The sequence below is a fragment of the Amphiprion ocellaris genome, chromosome 6 (assembly GCF_022539595.1).
Source record: "Amphiprion ocellaris isolate individual 3 ecotype Okinawa chromosome 6, ASM2253959v1, whole genome shotgun sequence".
NCBI lineage: Eukaryota > Metazoa > Chordata > Actinopteri > Pomacentridae > Amphiprion > Amphiprion ocellaris.
Genome location: NC_072771.1, coordinates 6542483 through 6563032, shown reverse-complemented (window position 1 = coordinate 6563032; position 20550 = coordinate 6542483). Strand labels below are relative to the sequence as shown.

At 42.3% G+C, this 20550-nt stretch overlaps 1 protein-coding gene across 3 annotated transcripts in view; it reads left to right on the top strand.

Annotated features, from left to right (window-relative positions):
- Positions 1 to 20550, top strand: part of unc5db (unc-5 netrin receptor Db) — a 249586-nt gene that overhangs the window by 119045 nt on the left and 109991 nt on the right. For all 3 annotated transcript variants that reach the window (XM_055011601.1, XM_055011602.1, XM_055011600.1), the window contains one exon: positions 19020 to 19163. In XM_055011601.1, coding sequence (XP_054867576.1) covers positions 19020 to 19163 — 144 coding nt within the window. The remainder of the gene's footprint in view (positions 1 to 19019; positions 19164 to 20550) is intronic.

Here is a 20550-nt window from a genome sequence, read left to right as displayed (position 1 = left end):
GGAGACTATTTCTTCTGCCATCTATAAATGTCATCTCTCCCACACCTTTAGCACTCATGCAGCCTCGTATCATCACACTCCCACCTGCGTGCTTCACTGTCAGGACTATGCATCCACTGTGACAGTCATGGTCAGGTTCACTCCAAACATGCTGGATTCCACAAATTCGTCCTGATCTCATGTGAACCATAATGTACTCTCAGTATTAATCAGACTTCTTTCATGTACTTTAGGAAAGTTTGATGTTAAAGTTTAGCGCTGAAGATGAAGCAAGGTTGTTTTTGATTGCTAATAAGAGAAAATATTCTAATTCTCTTTTTAGAAATAATGCAGTTATTGAGCGGTGATACACTTTGGATACTCATTTATTATTTACAAGGTATTTTTCTATATTGTATGTGCCGTGGAGCAGCTGTAAATACGATATGAACCTATTACAACTCGAGATCTGCTTTTTTGCACGTCCATCACACATGGAGCAATATTAGTATTAATTTGAAGTTATTTTTCTGACTGAATTAGCTCAATGTTTTCTCCCTGTTAAGTTCTATGTGGGACTACATCTTTGCTAAATGCTATGCTATGTTCATCAGCTTCAACAGCAGACCGGTTTTATTTTAAACTGCTGCCTGCTACAACTGGAAATGAGGTTGACAGTGAAACAGAACTGTAAATGTGTTGGACATTAAGCCCAAACAATGAGCTGAGAGATGCTAAAATGCTCCGTAGAGCTGAGGGGTCGCTCACTGTTTCTGAGTGTTACCATTCACAGTACACAGTCTTTAAGGCATTGCTGACATAATGTTCGACTTGGACCTCTAGTTTCTAATCATACTGTGCATTACAGTAAAAACATCCGTACACAAACATTTTTTTGATGCCTCTCACTCTAATGCAAACCAAGAATTCCTGATTAAGATTCACGTCAGCCTCGGGAGATGAGTAGTGAGTGTAGGTGGGTTTTTCTCAGCTCCATCCCCTGAAGTAAACTCCGTCCTATTTCCTATTGTGAAGGAAGCCTGAGCATTTCCTCTCACAGTTGCCATGAAAACCTCCCCGTCTCACTAAATCTGGGAGACTCTCAGCGGGGCACCCACTGGGAGAGCTGACTGATCTCCTGGGTGCTGGGTGTAAACCGGTCCCCTCCCACCCATATGTCCTGGACAGCAGGGGGAGCCGTCACTCATCCGGGCTGCCTCTCCTGGGACTTTCCTAATCGTGATTACTGCCTCCATCCTGGGAGCGTGAGAGGAAATCAGCATCCACCTGGCTCTATCAGGGGGAACTCTTTATCCTTGTTTGTTCTAAAAGAGGAGACGTGTTTATACTGTTAGGACTCGCACGCTCTCCTTTATGTGATTTTAATTGAGGCAGTTAAGCCTCCCTTGGAGGAATCTGACTATTAAGCACTTGGAGTTACACACAAACATGTTTTCATATAGAGTTCCTGGTGTTCAGTAGCTCCTCATGAAGAAACCATTGACCTTTATTCCGGCATCTGTAGAGAGTGAATGTTATCATTGGTGAGCAGCGAGCGGACAAAGCTCTCGCCTTCAGACACTGCAGAAGCTGTGTCACGTGTGTGTGTGTGCATGTGTGTGTGCATGTGTGTGTGTGTGTGTGTGTGTGTGTGTGTGTGTGTGAGGGGTGGTATGTGGGTGTCTGTGGGGGCGTGGGTGCTAAGCATTTATCTGTGTGCATATTGTCATGTGGGGTGTGTGTTTGAATGGGAGTTAATGTGTGTACAGCAGTGTGACCATCTGGATGTGTGTATAATGTGTTAGTTGTGCTGCCTGTATTGGTATTGCATGTGTGCATATGTACACAATGAGACAGTGTTTTTGTGTGTGGGTTTGTATAGATTGTGTGCCTATGTGTGGTGATACGAGGATGTTTGAGCCTGTGTGTGTGTGTGTTTGTGTGTGTTTGTACTCCATGTATTTATGCACGTGTCGGTGCATATGTCTGTATTTGTATTGTGCTTGCAGTTTGTGCCTTTGCATAGTTTAGACGGGGCATATGTGGCGCTAACGTATTTGTTGTTGTGAGTATATATGAGCTGATTTGTGTGTGTGGAGAGCGAAGGCCTGAGTAAAGCAGATAAACAGCCTCACCTGCCAAGCAGCCCAGGGGGGCTTGTTGGAGCTGTGTGTGTGTGTGTGTGTGTGCGTGCGTGCGTGCGTGCGTGCGTGCGTGCGTGCGTGCGTGCGTGCGTGCGTGCGTGCGTGCGTGCGTGGTCAGGATGGGGTTGCCGGGTGGACGGGAGGCTGGGCTTGACAAACGGGTGGTGACAGCTCGCCACCCTTCCAGCTACTCGGCCACCTCGCTTTCCCAGCACCGCGTATATCTCCAGCTGGAACGTAATGGCCTCTAAAGCCAGGATTGATGTTATCGTTGCCCCGGGGTTGCTTTGTGAGCCAGTTAATGGGGTTGTTAACCGAATGTGGCCCGGACAATACACCTATACACCTCACACACACTTGAACGCACGCCCTCTTACCTCCGCTGTACACTACGGTGGGGAAAGGAGGGGTTATAACTTCTCTTTTTCCCTACAGATGATTTTATGTAGTCTCACCGCATGTTTGTCGCCAGAGCTGATGCTCTAAAGGATTTTTTTACGAGAGAGAAAGGACCCTTTTGTCACTGCTGATAAGTCAGCAGATCGACTTTAGTACTTGAGCTGTCACAGGAGTATCAATGCATACACCAGTGTTTTTATGTCCAATTTTGAATCTTGGGAAGGAGCTCAGCGACACTGTAAAAGTCAGATTCTGAATGACTTCAGAAGCTGCAGGATTTCAGAAAAACCTAATTCAGGACTGGGTGGTTCAGTTTCCTTTTTCTTTGGCACGTCTTTCCTTTGTAGCAGTATAGCTGGTAGTGTAGACATGGACAGGAGGCTGGTGAGGGAAACAGGGCTATGATCAATCAGGTCCTTGGCTGGATTCAAACCAAAGATGATGCACTTTAACCACTGGGCTGCCAATGCTCCTCACGCTATTCTTCTGCCTCTTGGTGACCAATCAATCAATCGATCAATCAAGGTTTATTTGTATAGCCCTTTCCAACAGCCCAAGGGGTGACCAAAGGTGCTTTCCAGTAAAAAAACAAGAAAATAACTTAAAAACACTCACAATCACACTCATACCTACGGGCAAATTTAGAATAATCAATTAACCTCAGCATATTTTTGGGCTGTGGTAAACCAAGGGAAATGACTAAACAAGGTTCACCATACAGCTCTCTCTCTTCAGTCACTTTCTTGTGCAGGTGTGGCAGGTCTATGAGGCGTCCTCATGTCATATGTTTCTAGTAAGGCCTAGGTCTGTTCATGGGCCTCGGGCCACATCCTCTAAGTGATCTCTTGTTCTAACTTTAGTGTTGTTATTCCACTGGTTTCCCGTTAACCCTTAGAGTGGAGTATCCAAACTCACTTTCCTTCTTATTGGAAATGCTCCCAAAGTATTTTTCAGCAAGACGTGAAACTCAAACTTTCCAATTACGCTGTCTGTAATAAATTTAAATGTAGTAACAGTTGCCCATCCAACCAGTCACCACCAGCTACCTAATTATATCTCTCTACTAGCAGCATTTTATGGTGAGATTAGATACATGTAAAAACAGAACAATTTCAAGTTTTCCCCTTGATGTATTCTCATGATGATTATCAAACAATGGGGAATTTAGATAATAATACAAATAAAATAAAATTAGCATGTGTGGCTAGTCCTTATAATGACCCAGAGCTTGAAAGTAAAGAGAGTTACCTGGAAAATAGCTTTTAGGTTTAATTCAGGATCCAATTTAACATCGTGGTTCCATCTTTCAGGGCTCTGCCTGGCCGGGTACCTTCTTATTTTAGTAGCCTTCAACCATCCGATGTCCTCAACAGGACTTTCAGGTTCTTGGATCAGGGTTTGTGAGCTTTTGAGGTTCATGGCCCCCAAACTTAGCCTAATATCTATAGGCCTGTGTTTGAAATGAATGTGAAGACTTTCCTTTGTTAATCTTCTATGGGTTACTGTAAAACACTCTGTGAATTCTCTTCCTGATTAGATCATTTTTACTGACTTTTATAGCAGCAATACTTTCAAAGGTGGGGATTGGTGCAGGCATCCAAATCAGATGCTCAAACCAATCAAATGGCTCTTTTTATTGAGGAAAAAGCAGTGGTTCCATTCCAAGTTTCTTTCAGCAGTTTGAGCAGCCTGTCTCTAAGGGTGAGCCCAGCCGCTGGTATCCTTCACCTCATCCATTCGCTCATTACCATAGGTCAGGGTAGTGTCAACCAGTAAATTAAGACCTTCACCTTCAGGCTCAGCTCCTGCTTCATCACAACAGCCCTGTACACTGTCCACATTACTGCTGACAACTCCAAGTTATATATTCATTTCAGAATATACAAACAAGACCCCAAGATTTCATGGAGCATACATGCTTAGTCCCAGTTCAAAGAGATTAATCCACTGTTTCACTTTGATGGTGGTAACCCTCATGCCCTCTTCCTCATACTAATTTGGATAGCTGTTAGTTCTGATATATGCAGCAGAACCATACCCCATGCAAAAAGCAGCAATGTATCCCTGAGACTTGCCTTGTCTCCAGATTCTGTTCATGAGTATCAGAAACAGACTCATCCCTGGCAGTGAACACACCTTACCTCTGTAAAACATGGACCAAACAGCTGAAACTAATGACTCCAGTACTTTATGCTCACAGGTTCACTTTTTACCTCGTTTCTCATTTGGCAGCGCTGCACTGCAGTGTACCGATGAATTTACTTGCAGAGAAAATGAAGCTAATGCGGTTGTAATTTAGACAAATTTGGTTCTAAAACACAAAAAGTGGAGTCCTAGTGATTGGAATTAATGTGCTCAATATGCTGTGGCAACATCCATTTTAGAGACACTACCTGAAGCAGGAACACAAAGGGGAATGTGAAAGTGGAGACATAAACTCAGTGCCACCGCCGTCCCCCCGCTCCCTGCACACATCTACAACGTACTTACAGTTTGTGATGACTTTTCACTCGAGTGGGCCGATTTGACGTGTCAATCTGCATTTAGCTCCCCATCCAGACACAGAAATACAGAACAACTATTCCTTGTTCTTTGTTTGTGAGCCACTGTAGTTCTGATTACTGCTGTTTCCCATCATCCCAGTGTAGTGTCACTTTTGTTCTCCCAGTCTCATAACACTGTAAGATGTGTCAGTTGTTAGCAGTTTGTTTTGGGTTCGTCGGACTTGATGTCACGTTTTGCAGGCCTAAGAATGGGTATGATTTCAAGGAGACACGGCTGTGGGCTGGGACTGTCTCCGGTTACAGAGCTAAGAAGTGGGCACAGGGCCTAATGGAGCCGGGAGATAAAAGTTCCACTTTTCTGGGAGGAATGAAAAAGAGTGGGATATCACATATCCGTCCCCACAAAGATAGGTGAAATAGACTCTAATGGCTCAATGCACTTGCTCATTTGTGTGCCTATGTCTGTGTGTGTTTGGGTTTTTTGTGTGTGAGCCAGTTTTGCCGGTATGCAATGCGAATGTGGGCGAGTGAACAGTGGCTAATTTGGGGATTCATTTTTAACAAAGCCTCGGTACTTTAAGTGCTCCTGTTACTGAACAGCAGGGAGAATTTTCAGAACAGTACCTGCAGGATTCTTCTGTCAGCGTAAAGTACTGGTGTGGAAACCAGCCCTGAAGTTGGCGAGCTGGAGCGCACGTAATGAGACCCTGATGGAGGATGACGCTAATGTGCTAATGCTGTTCTGAGATCTGAAGTGTAGTGTCCTCAGTTTTACTTGAGGAATTCTACTGTGGCTCTTCCAGCATGTGGGTGGCACATGAGTGCAGGCAAGCACATGGGAAAAACAGATAAAACAGAGTGATTATTGACTATTATTAGGCCTTGTGAGAGAGACCTTTCACTATCAAGATACAGGCTTTTCCACTGATGAAACACAGCAGGTATAAAAGGAGCTGGTGCATCAACATGGATGTTTTTCCTCAGAAAACTAGCTCCACAAGCAAAATGTCAAATTAAAAAGGTGGGTCTAGAATCATATTTTAGAGATGTGCCCTGTTGGTTTTTAGCATGTGGTGAAGAGCTTCAGTAAACAACAACAATACAGGACAAAAATATTTGGTATGTGGTTCCATTAATGATAGTAAATAACTGTTGGAAATCTGGTCACATATAATATACACTACCAGTCAAAAGTTTGGACACACCTTCTCATTTAATGGTTTTATTTAATTTAATTATATTCTACATTGTGAATTCATACTGAAGACATCAAAACTATGAAAGCGAAACAGTGTTAAACCACAATATGTTAGATTCCAAGTCTCCTTTTGCTTTGATGACAGCTTTGTACACTCTTGGCATTCTCTCAATCAGCTTCATGAAGAAGTCTCCTGAAATGGTTTTGAATTAACAGGTATGCCTTGCTAAGAGTCAGTTTGTGGAATTTCTTGCCTTCTTAATGGGGTTGGGACCATCAGTTGTGTTGTGCAGAAGTCAGGTTGGTCCACAGTTGACAGCCCTATCTAACAATCAGCTAAGAGAAACGCCAGTCCATCATTACTTTAAGAACTGAAGGTCAGTCATTCTGGAAAATTTCAAGAACTTTTAATATATCTCAAAGTGCAGTCTCAAAAACCATCTAGCTCTACAACCAAACTGGCTCACATGAGGACCTCCCCAGGAAAGGAAGACCAAGAGTCTCCTCTGCTGCTGAGGATAAGTTCATCCGAGTCTCCAGCCTCAGAAATGGCAAGTTAACAGCAGCTCAGATTAGAGCCCAGATAAATGCTACACAGAGTTCTAGTAGCAGACACATCTCTACATCAACTGTTCAGAGGAGACTGAACCAATCAGGCCTTTATGGTCCAATAGCTGCTAAGAAACCACTACTAAGGAAAAGCAACAAGCAGAAGAGATTAGTTTGGGCCCAGAAACACCAGGAATGGACACCAGGAAAGGGACAGAAAGAGACTAAACAGACTGGTCAGGAGGGCTGGTTCTGTCCTGGACTGTTCCCTGGACTCCATAGAGGAGGTGGGTGAGAGGAGGATGTTGTCAAAGCTCACATCCATCATGGACAATCCCTCTCACCCACTGCATGACACTGTGGGGTCTTTAAGCAGCTCCTTCAGCAGCAGACTGAGACATCCACCCTGCAAGAAAGAGCGCTATCGCAGGTCCTTCATCCCATCTGCTATAAGACTTTACAACATCAGCATCACTGGCTGATGTTAACATAAACTGGACTATATCATTACCACCCCAAACCATAAAATTTGCACTGACATTCTTGCACTGCACATCTTTGCACTTTTAAACTTTATTTTTATTTTTATTTTTTCTGTTAAGCCACTTTATCCTCATCTCTCACCCTTGTATATATTGTAAATATTATTACTATTGTTCTATTATTATTTTATTCTTATCACTACGTCTACTGTTACATAAGCTGCTGTAACAATGTAAATTTCCCCTGGAGTGGGGAGAAATAAAGAACTTTATCTTATCTTATCTTATTAGACCAGTGGAGATCTGGACTTTGCTCTGATGAGTCCAAATGTGAGATCTTTGGTTCCATCCGCTGTGTCTTTGTGAGACCAGAAAAGGTGAACGGATGGTCTCTACATGCATGGTTCCCACCATGAAGCATGGAGGAGGAGGTGTGATGGTCACTTTGGTTTAGTTGGACCATCATTTATTCTCCAACAGGACAATGATCCCAGACACACCTCCAGGCTGTGGAAGGACTATCTGACCAAGAAGGAGAAGATGGAGATGACCTGACCTCCACAGTCACCTGACCTAAACCCAATTCAGATGGTTTGGGGTTAGATGGACCACAGAGTGAAGGCAAAAGGACCAACAGGTTCTCAGCATCTCTGGGAACTCCTTCAAGACTGTTGGAGAACCATTTCAGGTTCTACCTCATGAAGCTCATCAGGAAATGCCAAGAGTGTGCAAAGCAGGAATCAAAGCAAATAATCTAAAATATAAAACATGTTTTGACTTATTTCATACTTTTTTGTTTGCTACATAATTCCATGTGTGTTCATTAATAGTTTTGATGCCTTCTGCATGAATCTAAAGTGTCAAAAATAATACAGATGAATAAAAATCATTGAATTAGAATATGTGTCCAAACTTTGACTGGTAGTGTATGTTTGATTTTGAACCGTTACTCCCTGCCGTCTTTTAAACTATAAACACATGTCTACTGTGGCATATAATGAGTCTATAGATCTGATCTGATCTGATACAACATTAAAACAGCACCCTTTTGTGCCACCAGAATAGCTCTGACACATCAGGAGATTGACACCAGAATTCTGGGGGTGTATTGTGGGTGCCTGGTGCAGGGACGTTGACAGTGGGTCCTTTGGGTCCTGTGGGTTGTGGAGAAGGGCCTCTGTGGACTGGGCCTATTGTGGTGCATCTCTCTAATGTTTGATGGGATTGGGATGTGGGGAGTTTGGAGGCCAGGTCAATGCCTTGCCTTTGTTGTTCTCCTAAAACCATTTCTGAGCAGGTTTTTGTGGTGTCAGGGTGCATTGTCCTGCTGAGAGGCTTGGGAGGTGCTGCTTGGTCTTAAACAACGTCTAGGTGGGCGTCCACATCAATGCCAGGACCCAGGGTTGTATAAGATAATCACTGTCAGTGGTTTTACTGTAGCCGATTGGTGTATAAATACTTTTGTGTGTGCAGTCATCACTTAGATTATTTCCTTTGTAAACATTGTGAATTACCTTTAAAAGCCTCCCTGCATTTTGACAAGCTGTAATTAACACACAATAGTAAAAAGGAAAACCTAACGCTTGGCAAATGTTATACGGGTGGCAGAAGTGTATTCAGGAGTGCTACATCAGTGATGCATTCTTCCCACTAATGATGACACATGGCTCCATTCTGCATTAGAACAGGTGGACTGGACTCCTTTAATCATAAAAGTATCGGTATTGTATTTGTATTAGTAACTGCCTCAAATGTGTAGCAGCTTAGGTGGACCAAAATTCCCTGAGGTGTAAATATGACTGGTTGTCATATTTATAGTTTATTCTACAGCTGCTAACATAAACTAAAGAATTAACAAATATGATACATACTGGTGCCTATAGCTTTAAATGTGAACTCCAGTCCATCAGTAACATGGTACATATTTCTGAAAGTCAAATGTCTGCATTTATTCCTGAATTGTGTTTTTAAGAGGAATTTGGAGCTGGGTCCTAACATTGTTCTCACCAAGTTTAACTGCATCAATTTTCAGTTCAAATCCAGATAGAGGTTTTTGATCAACCGTCGACTTGTGTGATTTTGTGTCTGCTCATGTTTCATGCTTCATTAGTGTGATGCCATCATCCCAGCAATTAGTGTCGAGAGTTTGCTCTTACAGATGACTGTGAGAATTTATGGCCAAAAGTACAAAAATAAGAAACTGGAATCGTCCCTGAAGGAGTCTAACAGATGTACCTCGCTGTGTTACAGTGTAGATCAAACTACAGCATGCCTCCAAATGCTACTTTAAACACTGCATTTCCTTTATAGAGAGGCTCACACAGCAAAATATGAGGATGTCATCTGTGTTTTTTTTTGTTTAATTAGTTGGTATTATGTATGCTGGTCTTGCAGTTTTTATATTAAATTTCAGGCCATTCTTTCATATTTTCAGACTTTCATTTGGGAAGCACCATTTGCTGCAACATAATGGATAAAACAGACTCAGGTCAGGTCACAGGTCTGATCACTCCATCAGCCAATCATGAGTGGTAACCATGACAACTTTGCAGCCTGTTAAGTAATTTAGTGTGGATGAAGCACCATTTTTACTGTTTGTGGCTTTATGGAGTCGGATGAATGGAGATGTAAAGCTCAATCAATGTAAAATATGACAGAGATGATGACAAGTGGTTCAGTTTTGCTGATGTTTGATTTACAGTCAGAGGCACACATTAGATCAGGATTTTATGATGACTGATGGGACCAAGTTGGTCTGTTCAAGTGTGGGTCAGTTGCTGAAAGTCTACAGATAAAACTGAGCTTTATACTCCTCTTTTGGCCTTTTCAGCCCAAATGTCACTGCATATAAACTGAACAAGCTGCTGGTTGCTGTCCATGTCGGTTTGGGTGCAAGAACACAAGAAGCAACAGTTGTCATTGTTGTGGGATTTGCAGGGCGAGTAGTCACTGACAAGTTGTAGTAGGCTCGATCTAGTTCTCAGGTTTGACCCGAACTGAATCCTGTTTGGTGTTAGGTGTCATTTCTATAACAAGTGATGAGATGTAGTCTGTGGAATGCAGATTCAAAGATGTACGTGTTGCAGACCTCAAATCATTGTCATCTTCCCACTGACACCTAAGTAGATGATCTATATGTACAGTAGATGGATGGTTTCTTATACATCAGTTTACATGATTTGATTTCATGTGAAACAAGTTGTGTCATCAAATTGTCAAAATTTCTAGCTGCTTATCAGCTGCTAAAGCTAATTTGGCGAGTGTTTTGTAAAGAAAAACGCCTGTTTTTATTCCTCCCCAGTGCACTGTGCGTGTAGAAGTGGGGCGTTGGGGTGTCAGACTCGAACAGCTGCTACACAAAGAGGTTAAGATAAAAGCTTGATGACAGTTAGCTGTGCTGCTGCCACCACTTGACACACACAGACTGCAGACATTACAATTAGCCGTTTGACTGCCTTCGGTCTGTGGCTGAGCTGCAGATTGCAGACGAGGCCGCTGCCCAGCTGTTTCAGAAACACCCTCACCTTTCTCAACATACGTGCATGGAAATCCAAGCAACAAACAAATGACTGGAGAGGAATTTGACTGTAACACGCACAAAATGCAACGTGTATTAATTATAGATAATGTAATGAAGGTTGCTGCTGACAAAGAACACACATGCTCACGTCACGCTCAGCGAGCTGCACACATCAGCGCTGGGAACACAAAACATAACCTGCAGCGACATGCTCAGCTCACACAAACTGCATGTTAGATTAGCTTTTTTTTATCATTCAGGCACACTGCAGCAGATAAAAGCCAGCTGACCATTGGCTGTTGGACCGAAGCTGCTCTAGAAAGGCATCAAACAGAAGATCGCAGAAAGCTGCCGTTTATCAAAGCACACGCTGATAAGAACCCATTCAGCATACGTAAAGGAACAGAGTGCGACTACATAACGACATTAAGGAGGTGTCCATTTTAATCACGAGTGCCACGGTGGTGGGGGCTGACTCCATGACCACACATTTTGCATATTTATGACTGATAACTGCAGCAGAAGACGCTAATTCTTCTCTATTGCCCACGGTGGCAGGCGAATAAAAACATAGCATCTGTTCTTTTCAGTTTTATTTTTCAAAGGAGACAGAAAGGTTTATCGGGTAGAAAAGAGGCTCTGATCGATGGTTGCTACCTGTCAAACCCACTAACTCACCAGCCACCGCTATCATTTACTGGCAGTTGGCTGGAGGTTAGCAGCATTTTCCCACACCGCTTCCAAGATGTTCCAGTAGCTGAAGCTCTGCCCTAAACATTCAGTCCTGTACCAGCTATTTTAATTCACAAATGTAGCCTCACAGGTACAGAAACGCTAAATGGCATCAGAGATGTGACCATCCTGAAGCTTTCTCAGCTAGTAAAAAGGCAAGTGTACAGCTACATTTGAAATCTGTTAATGTCATCGCAAAGATAACTGTATAGAATTAATATTTATCATCAAACAAAGCTGTGCCATTAGAACTTTAATGCAGCTGTTGACTCCTCTCTGACAGTCTGTTCAATCAGTCATGATGAGCCTCAACAAACATCATCCACCCAGTAATCTGGCACAAATACAGTATAATCAAAAGACACTGACCGGGAATATGAAATTAATTTATGCGTACAGGGGTCCTGTGGTGTTTCACGCCTGCTGAACACGCTGCGCTGTAGAGAAGCAACACAAGAGCACCCAAGATCTACGACTTCATTCTAAATCATTATCTGGCCACATTAAACAAACTGCATAGAGGAGTGCTGTGATAAGCCATGCCATTGTTTCTATAAACACAACCTGAAGTACCAGCGCAGGCAAAAAAAAAAAACAAAAAAACCCTGCTTTCTCCAACTTGTCTATTAATTAGTCCATTATTTAACTGCTGGGTGGATGAGCATTGCTCAGAACTCACAGAGCCGGATTCTTATTGGATCATTTACTCAGTAAAAGTTGACTATGTAAGATTATTTTACACCAGTATATACATATCTTATAAGCTGGTATTCATTATGAGCAATTCCAAAATAAGTCATTTACCTGGTTAAGTATTTATACTAGTGGTGGGACACGATTAAAAAAAATCTAATTATTTAGAGGCTTTGTAACTAATTAATTGCATTTTTGTCAAACAGCAATCTTTGACACAATAAGTAAAGTTGGTTGATGACTGAATGCATGAATAGACATATATGTGAACTTAACTAAAATGCTTGTTTCATTTCTATTTATCTGCATTTTTCATCTGTCTGCTACATTCACAGATTACTGCAAATTCAAAGTCCAATTATAGTGATTATATTCAACATTTTAAGACTTTCTGTAAACTCGAGCACTTTCAATGTCTTCTAAAGTGGTCTATTGTGGCAGTGGTTCCCAACCCAGGAATCTGTGTTTCCCCTGCGGGGGGCGCCAGAGATCAGAGGAGGGGCATGAAGCTTTGTCTGCTCTGAGGCTGTAATCTTACAAGAATTAGATTTTCACATTCTCAGAACTAAACAAGCATTTCTATCCATCCATCCTTCTGTTCTCAGAATTTCAAACTACTTTGCCAGTTTTTACCTTTTATACCATAAACTAATTGTTCTGCTGATAATAACTGCAGTCTTTTCCAAAAAGCAGTTTTTGGTTGTGTAAAGATATTTTTTGGAGTAAAACTTGGAAGCTTAGCTAAACTTTAGCTTGGACTCAACTCACTTTCCTTGTAATGATGTGAATGTGACAGGCCAGAGGAAACAACTCGTCCCAGGTATGGTATGAATAACGCTCCATAATTGGCCCAAGCAGTCCGGCTCATATCTGGATGGTGAAACTAAACCTGGGGTCATCACACATGGTCTGTTGCAAGGAAAGATGTACGTAGCTTGGTTTTAAAAGAGGAAGCCATTAATCAGCAGTCTCCAATCAATTAGCATCGTCCAAGTGGAAAAAGTTAACAGTAACTACACATGATTTTCTTAAAATTCTTCCAACAACAATATCTAAAGTGAACCATCTGTATTTACTTAAACTATTTTGAATTTCATCACATATCTGTTCATATCAACTTCATATGTGCAGTCGTACCATGTTGGATCAACTGCTTCACAACAGCTGTTCGGTCCTCAACAGCCACTTTTGATTAAAGAAAAATCAGCACAACACTAATGGGCGTTACATTTGAAATAAAGCAGCCCCTACCCCATTGGTTCTGGCAGTCAAGTCGACATTTGAATGAAATTATTTCACAACTCTGAACAGAGGTTTTTCCAGTTGGGATGTGAACGTCCCCTGCAGTGCAGGTGCTGTGACAGTTGCCCCCGGCACTGACAGATGCCCTGATAATGGCTTCTCTCAGTAAACACAGACCTTTTTTTTTAGTTGTTGTTGTTTTGGAAGGTTCTGGGAAAAGCAGGGACCACTTTTCTCATGATAACTGAAACAGTTTGCTTCTTTTAGTAAAACATTTCTACTCCTCCTTTTCACCTCCTTCAGTAGCTGTTGATATATCACTCTCTTCTCAGTCTTTCCCCAAATGACTTTTTGTTTTCTTTCTTTGATATTAAAAATGATGCAGTTGTTGTCTGTGTAACATTCAGACAACCATTAACATGAATGTCACTACAGTCCAAGCATCTGAGCATCGTCCAGAACAGCCAGTCAACATGAGGCTGGATGCGACGATAGCTGCTTGTTAAAGTTGTGATGCCCGCTTTATATACATCTGCAGCTGTTTTTATCAAAGTGTCATCATGTTGTCCTCATGTTACTTTACCTGTTATGTGGTTTTCCACCTGCCACAAAGGGACTGCACCTTTCCAGTGTGACTGAAGGTTAATAAACGCATCAGAATGACCTGACACCATCATGAGGGTTGCATTTTAATTTTACAGAGTGATCAGATATTTGTAAGAGATTTTTTTTTGGTTTTATATATAAAGCCCATTCATTAATTACAGTCCAGGGTATTAGACAATACAAACACAGAAACATCAGAAAGACTAGCATTGCCTGTAATCATGACGCATGAAGCTGAAAATGCTGCTTTGTTCACCAAAACTGAGTTACAAGAAACTTTAAAGTTTCACAAAGACATGGCTTTTTCTAACCTATTAAAGTTATGTGTGTTTGCTCATTATGACTGTTTGACTCCAGTAAAATGTGTTGCAGATGTCCATAAACCAGATGGGGTTAGGGAGATCCTGCAGATGTCACTGTTTGGTGTCACGTTGATCGATGAGTTGACTAAAGTTGTGCTGCTGTTCTAGTTTACCTATAAACTGGATGTATCGCTTGCTAAGGGAGAAGATAGTCTGATTATGTTCTCTGTTCAGTCTTTGAATGAGTCAAGTGTTCTGCTGCTGTTGAACCCAGTTTTCCCTCAACATTCATCTTCAGCCACACGGGGTTTTTTTTTTTGTTTATTTGGGCTTGTGTGAACTTTAATGGAGACTGTGTTGTGCTAGAAAGCGAGCTCGTGTTGACCTTAGCGGCGTCTATTTCTGAGCTAACGCTAGCTAGCGGTGGACACTGTAGGGGAGCTGAGGAGAGGCAAGACGACTGGGACCGAGCAGAAATGTCACAGCCTTTAGATGTTCCTGGAAAATTCCCTCATACGCTCCATAGCAATCAGCTAACAGACTGTCATAGGCACCCGAGACAGTCATTCTCTAAGTTATATTACAACCCATTCACAAACCTTGCCATTCATTTTTTTTATTTAAATTATACATTTGAGCTGCTTCACATTCTTACACATAGCACTTCCATATCCAATGATGACATTTCTATAGAATCACAGTAATGTCATCCTTACAGACATTTTAAATATCAGAGGTTAAAGTGACGTCAAGGTCAAGTGAGGGCAGTAAAGTCTGATGCTGAGCTCCCTGTGCTTCAGAGCCGGTGGACCAGTATTCTGAGTTTGCCAGTACATTGGGCAGATATGGCCACTTTCAGAGAGGTCTAATATTGATCTATGGGACAGCAGCACACTCCCATTTTACCTTTATTAGATGGTTACCAGAAGAGAGAGAGAAAGACGATGTGGGATAGAAGTTTTCGGCTGCACACAGACCCCTCAGAGTTTAAACCTTTTTATCCAGAAATGATCCAAATGCAACATTTGAATAAGACTCTTTTCAACCAGATCCAAGTTAATATGCTGAAGTATGGCAGAGCGACAGCAGCAACACTCCCCTCTTCAGCAACGCCAAAACTTACTTCTCATTCCAGCCATCTTGCCAGCCTCTCTCTGAGTGATTCAGCCATTTTGGATGGATTTATCAAGTGACTCAGGAAATTGTGAAGAGCGCGGAGGGGATTGGGGAGGAGAACAGATCAAGTGGTTTCCTCTAATGAGCTCCTTCTCCAGCGTTCTGCCTACAAACAAATGGGGCTGACGGATGACACAGTGGCAGCACTCAGCTCCATCTCTCCGGCAAACCACCTGTCGACACCGGCTTGGACTCCAGGAAATGTGCTGCTTTGTCTAGAAAGCTTCCCGTCGCCTCTTTTCTCTCCATCAGTCTGTCTGTCTGTCCTCTCACTCTCTCCTCCTCTTCTCAAAAAGCCAGGCTCACATATTTTAGGGCATCATGGAAAGTCATTAGTCATTATTTTCTCCGCTGTCTCTCTTCCCACACATACGCTGTCACTTGCCAGCTCTCTGCCCCTGCTCCAGAAATTATGAATTATGCTTGTGTGTCGCTCTCTGCAGGGCTGCGATGAGGAAGCGCCGAGCATAGAGCTGCTGTTTTGTTTATTACTCTTCTTAAAAGTGGCTCTTTTTTTTCCTCTCTCCAGGCCTGTCAATCATGATTTAAACTACCACGGTCACCAGATACGCTGCATGCACCACAGCGAGACGGACCACCTCATTTGTATCAGCGTTTCACAACTTGTCAACCACATTCGGTGTGACAAACAGGAAGAAGCCCAGTTTTCTGTTATTGTCATTTAAACCCGGCACAGCGGAGACCACCCGCCACGAAATGTTCTCCATTACTTAATTTTTACCTCGAACACCAGCATGGTTTCATTGCAGTAGCGGAGCTGCCATTCACTCAGGTTTAATTGGTATTCATTTAGAAGTCTGTGCAGCGCTTCGCAAGCTGTGCAGCCGCAGTATGAGGCTGTTTGACTTTAGTAAGAACATGTCAGATTAAAGCGTTATTTATCACAGAGAGTGGATGCCAGAATAGTCAGGGGTGGCTTTTGGTCTTTTGCAGTCCCTATTGCGCGTCGCACATCCTCTGCCTTTAATCCAGCTGTGGGTAAAAGGCCTGGAGGCTACAGAAGGCTGTGAGAAAACACATGTGACAGGCCCTAAGCCGATGACTCAGATTAAATATGGGCGCTGTATACCCGTCTGAAGCTATACGACAGGGTGACGAACACTTCCAGCTGGGGGCTTGCAGCACGTTGCCTAAGAGGATTTTCACAGAGTGTTATTTTTTTCCCCGTGTTCTTTAATGCTTTCAATATAATAAGATCATTGTGCAGCATGCTGTGTTCACACGCTTTTTGTGTTGCATAATACGCTATATTGTGGTGTCGCTTCCACAGGGAGCCTACGTATGCTGTTAAGAGTAGTCCAATTTATTAATGCTAATTCTGCTACAGCTGATTTAGCTTTCCTCTTGTTAGCAGCATTGAGCACTCAGAACATTCAGCAGGGTCCCCGGGGGTCTGTGTTTCTGCCAGTGTTCTTAGTGATGCTCTCACAGCTCAGCAGAGAGGAAGAGGAGCCACTGATTTAGGAAGTGTGTCAGCCCTTCCTAAGAACTTATGCATAACTAATCCTGTAAAACCCATTGATCACTGACGCAAGCCTTTAGATGCATCGAGGTATTGATTAAGGATTCTTTAAATACCCTTTGTTTTAGCATACAGTGCTTTCTATGGTTCTGTTTTCTCTTGTAGCTGCAGTTCAGCACGTGTCTTAAAAAGGGGCCTTTACATAAATGCCTTTTAAAACCTAATCCACTTGAACCTAGCTGCCAAATATCAAACCCCATCCCAACCCAAGATCTGAAGGTACATATTTGTCAGCAGTGTGGCTCCAGGAAGGGCAGCATTAGTGGATTTGTTCACAGTCTTGGTTCAGATGTAAATAGAACAGCAGCCCCTGGATGCATGGAGTTCAAATTTTGCATAGTACCTCATGGTTTCCATGTAAACAATGGGAAATGGGAAAATGGTCAAGTGTAAGGATCCATGTAACTTTGACAAGTTCCAAATTGTGTTCACGACTAGATGAGAGCAACGCAAACAACAGGTCTAGTGCAGTGTTCCCAGTATGCAGTGTTTTGTACCTGACATAAAACAGCCATGTAACCAGGAACAGGATCATGGTCACTGAAGTGCATGAGGAGAGAAGTCTAGTCTGTGTGGTCTGATCCCTCAGAACAGCTACTGTAGCACAAACTGCTGAAAATCATATCACTGGTGTGATAGAGAGGTGTCACAACACACAGTGTCGTACAGCCTTCTGTGGATGAGGCTGTAGAGTTCCCATGCTGACTCCTGCCCACCACTACCATGCACATGTGACTGTCAGACCGTTCAGCAACGGAACAAGGTGGCCTGGTCTGATTATTTTACATCATGTGGAGAACTGGCCCAAGTCAGTCAGACAAAAACATCTGAAGACTAGAAAAGCACTCAGAGAGCGCAGTACTCCTCCAAGGCTGCTCAGTCGTATCATTTCCGACCGATGAAATCTTTAATACAAATGACGTTGCACTGAGCACAGGCGTGTGTTTTGCATGTGCACGTTATGTACGGATTCCAAATGGAACGGCAGCCTGCGATGTGCAGTGTGTATGTTGTTTTTCAGTATTCTATCGGGCTATAAGTGTTATGGTATAAGTAGTATAAGTGTTATGTACAACTAGAACTATTGTGTGTTGTTGACTTCTTAAACAAAGACTTAATCATACTATCTGGTGGAACGGGAGGGGAAATATGTGCCTGAAATTGGCCTGACGGATGGAGAAACTGCCGTGGTATACACCCGTCAGGAACGCACAGGAAGCCTTTTATACCAACTGCTATAAGGTTTTACAATGCACAGAAATAACTTCATAATTTTAAGAATTTATTCACTGTTTATATTTAAATTATTTAGTAGGGAAGCAATTTGAGGAATGTGTGGTGTTATGTCTGTTCTGAAACTGCTTTGGCACTGAATTTCCTGTAAAGGATTATTAAAGGATCTATCTATAGTCTATCTATCTATCTATCTATCTATCTATCTATCTATCTATCTATCTATCTATCTATCTATCTATCTATCTATCTATCTATCTATCTATAGTCTATCTATCTATCTATCTATAGTCTATCTATCTATCTATCTATCTATCTATCTATAGTCTATCTATCTATCTATCTATCTATAGTCTATCTATCTATCTATCTATCTATCTATCTATCTATCTATAGTCTATCTATCTATCTATCTATCTATCTATCTATAGTCTATCTATCTATCTATCTATCTATCTATCTATCTATCTATCTATAGTCTATCTATCTATCTATCTATCTATCTATCTATAGTCTATCTATCTATCTATCTATCTATCTATCTATCTATAGTCTATCTATCTATCCATCCATCCATCCATCTACTTGGTTTTTACTCTGCCACATTCCTTGGTGGAGTTATAACCTGGTCCTGGTAGGCTAGAAACCTCTACATGTGAGGTATGTAACACGTTTACTGCATGTATGCTAACTGTCTTGTGCTCTCTGTTCACTCAGGGCTGAAGGTGCGTGAGGTGATGATCAATGTGTCCCGCCAGCAGGTGGAGGACTTCCACGGCCCTGAGGACTACTGGTGTCTCTGTGTGGCCTGGAGCCACCTGGGCACCTCCAAGAGTCGGAAGGCGACTGTCCGCATCGCCTGTGAGTATGAAGACCATGAATTAATACTGCTGCAGTCTGTCACAAAGCTCACATCGTGGGAATTTCAGGCAAACTTTATCTACTTCCCCGTCTCTGCACTGATTGATTAAAGCGGACAACAAGCACCGTTTCTCTGCCCCTGTGTTATCCTCATCAAAGGAACAGTCTTCTCCTCTCAAACACCACCACCAACAACATAAAATCCTCACATCACAGAACAGACCTCCATTGTACTATTTCCTACGTGACCATAGAGCTGAAGCTACATCCAGTTACTGCTACTTATCATTGCTGTGGTACACTCAGAGTTGACAATGCAGTTGACCCGACACCGCTGTGAAAACCAAGGCTGAAATGGCCAATTAGGAGGCTGTCCTTTAAACATTTACACCACCTTCCACCTTCCCCAGGTTATTGCAGTGGAAACTCATCTATTGATAGTCTAATAACATGGATGTGTTTCTAAATTAGGCCGGGACATGGGGTCATCTTTAACCCTTGCAGCTCAGTTGACTTGAGTTAAATTAAGTTAGCCAGCAGGGTCAGCAGATCTTGAACCTGGTGCATTCGCTCATTGATTTTCGTAAGTGGTGGTAAGAGCATTGTCTTTACAGTGCTGAAATAGAAGAGGCCTCTTTCACTTTTATGTGTTATTTAGTGGACCAGGATAAAGTGGCTGTGATATTTGGCACTTACAGGAATAGAAGTGTAGATAAACTGACCAGAATCCTGCTGTTATTTAGCAGCTACTTGGTTAGCAGATAAAGGATGAAGCGATTCCTCTGCATAGTGAAGTACAGCATGACTAGCTGTCAGTCACTGGGAAAGAAAAAAGAAAAGAGATTTTCCCCTGGAGGTCTGTGTAGAATTCTAATGATGTAGAATGACAGATCATCAAAACTATCTGACAGATGATTTACAGCGTTTGTCCCCCAACATACTGGAGCTAAAAGACAAAAGAGTTTTTAAATTCTTGCTTTGGTTTGGACCACACTGTGTGAGAACAGCTGATATTATCTCCACAGAAACTGAATCAGATCCATCAGCCATGAAATAATCAATTCCCTGAAACTAAAGTTGTCTAATCAACTTAGTCACAATCAGTTGTTCACAGTCACTGGTGTCCACGACCAGTACTGCTGCTGAGGTGTTCGAGGTTATCTGGAAGTCCTCCTTTCTATTCAATTAACTGTTTTCTTACTGAAGCACATTGGAATCAAATACTATTAAACATCAAGAAAGAGATGAAGTCTTCTCTTGTCCTTTGAAAAAAAAAGAATTTCACTTGACAGATAGCGATAAGATGTCAGAATGTCTTTCTGCTAGGATCCACATGTCACTGCGCTCGCACTCATTCTGCACTTCCTACCTTCCTGCCAAACTCAGG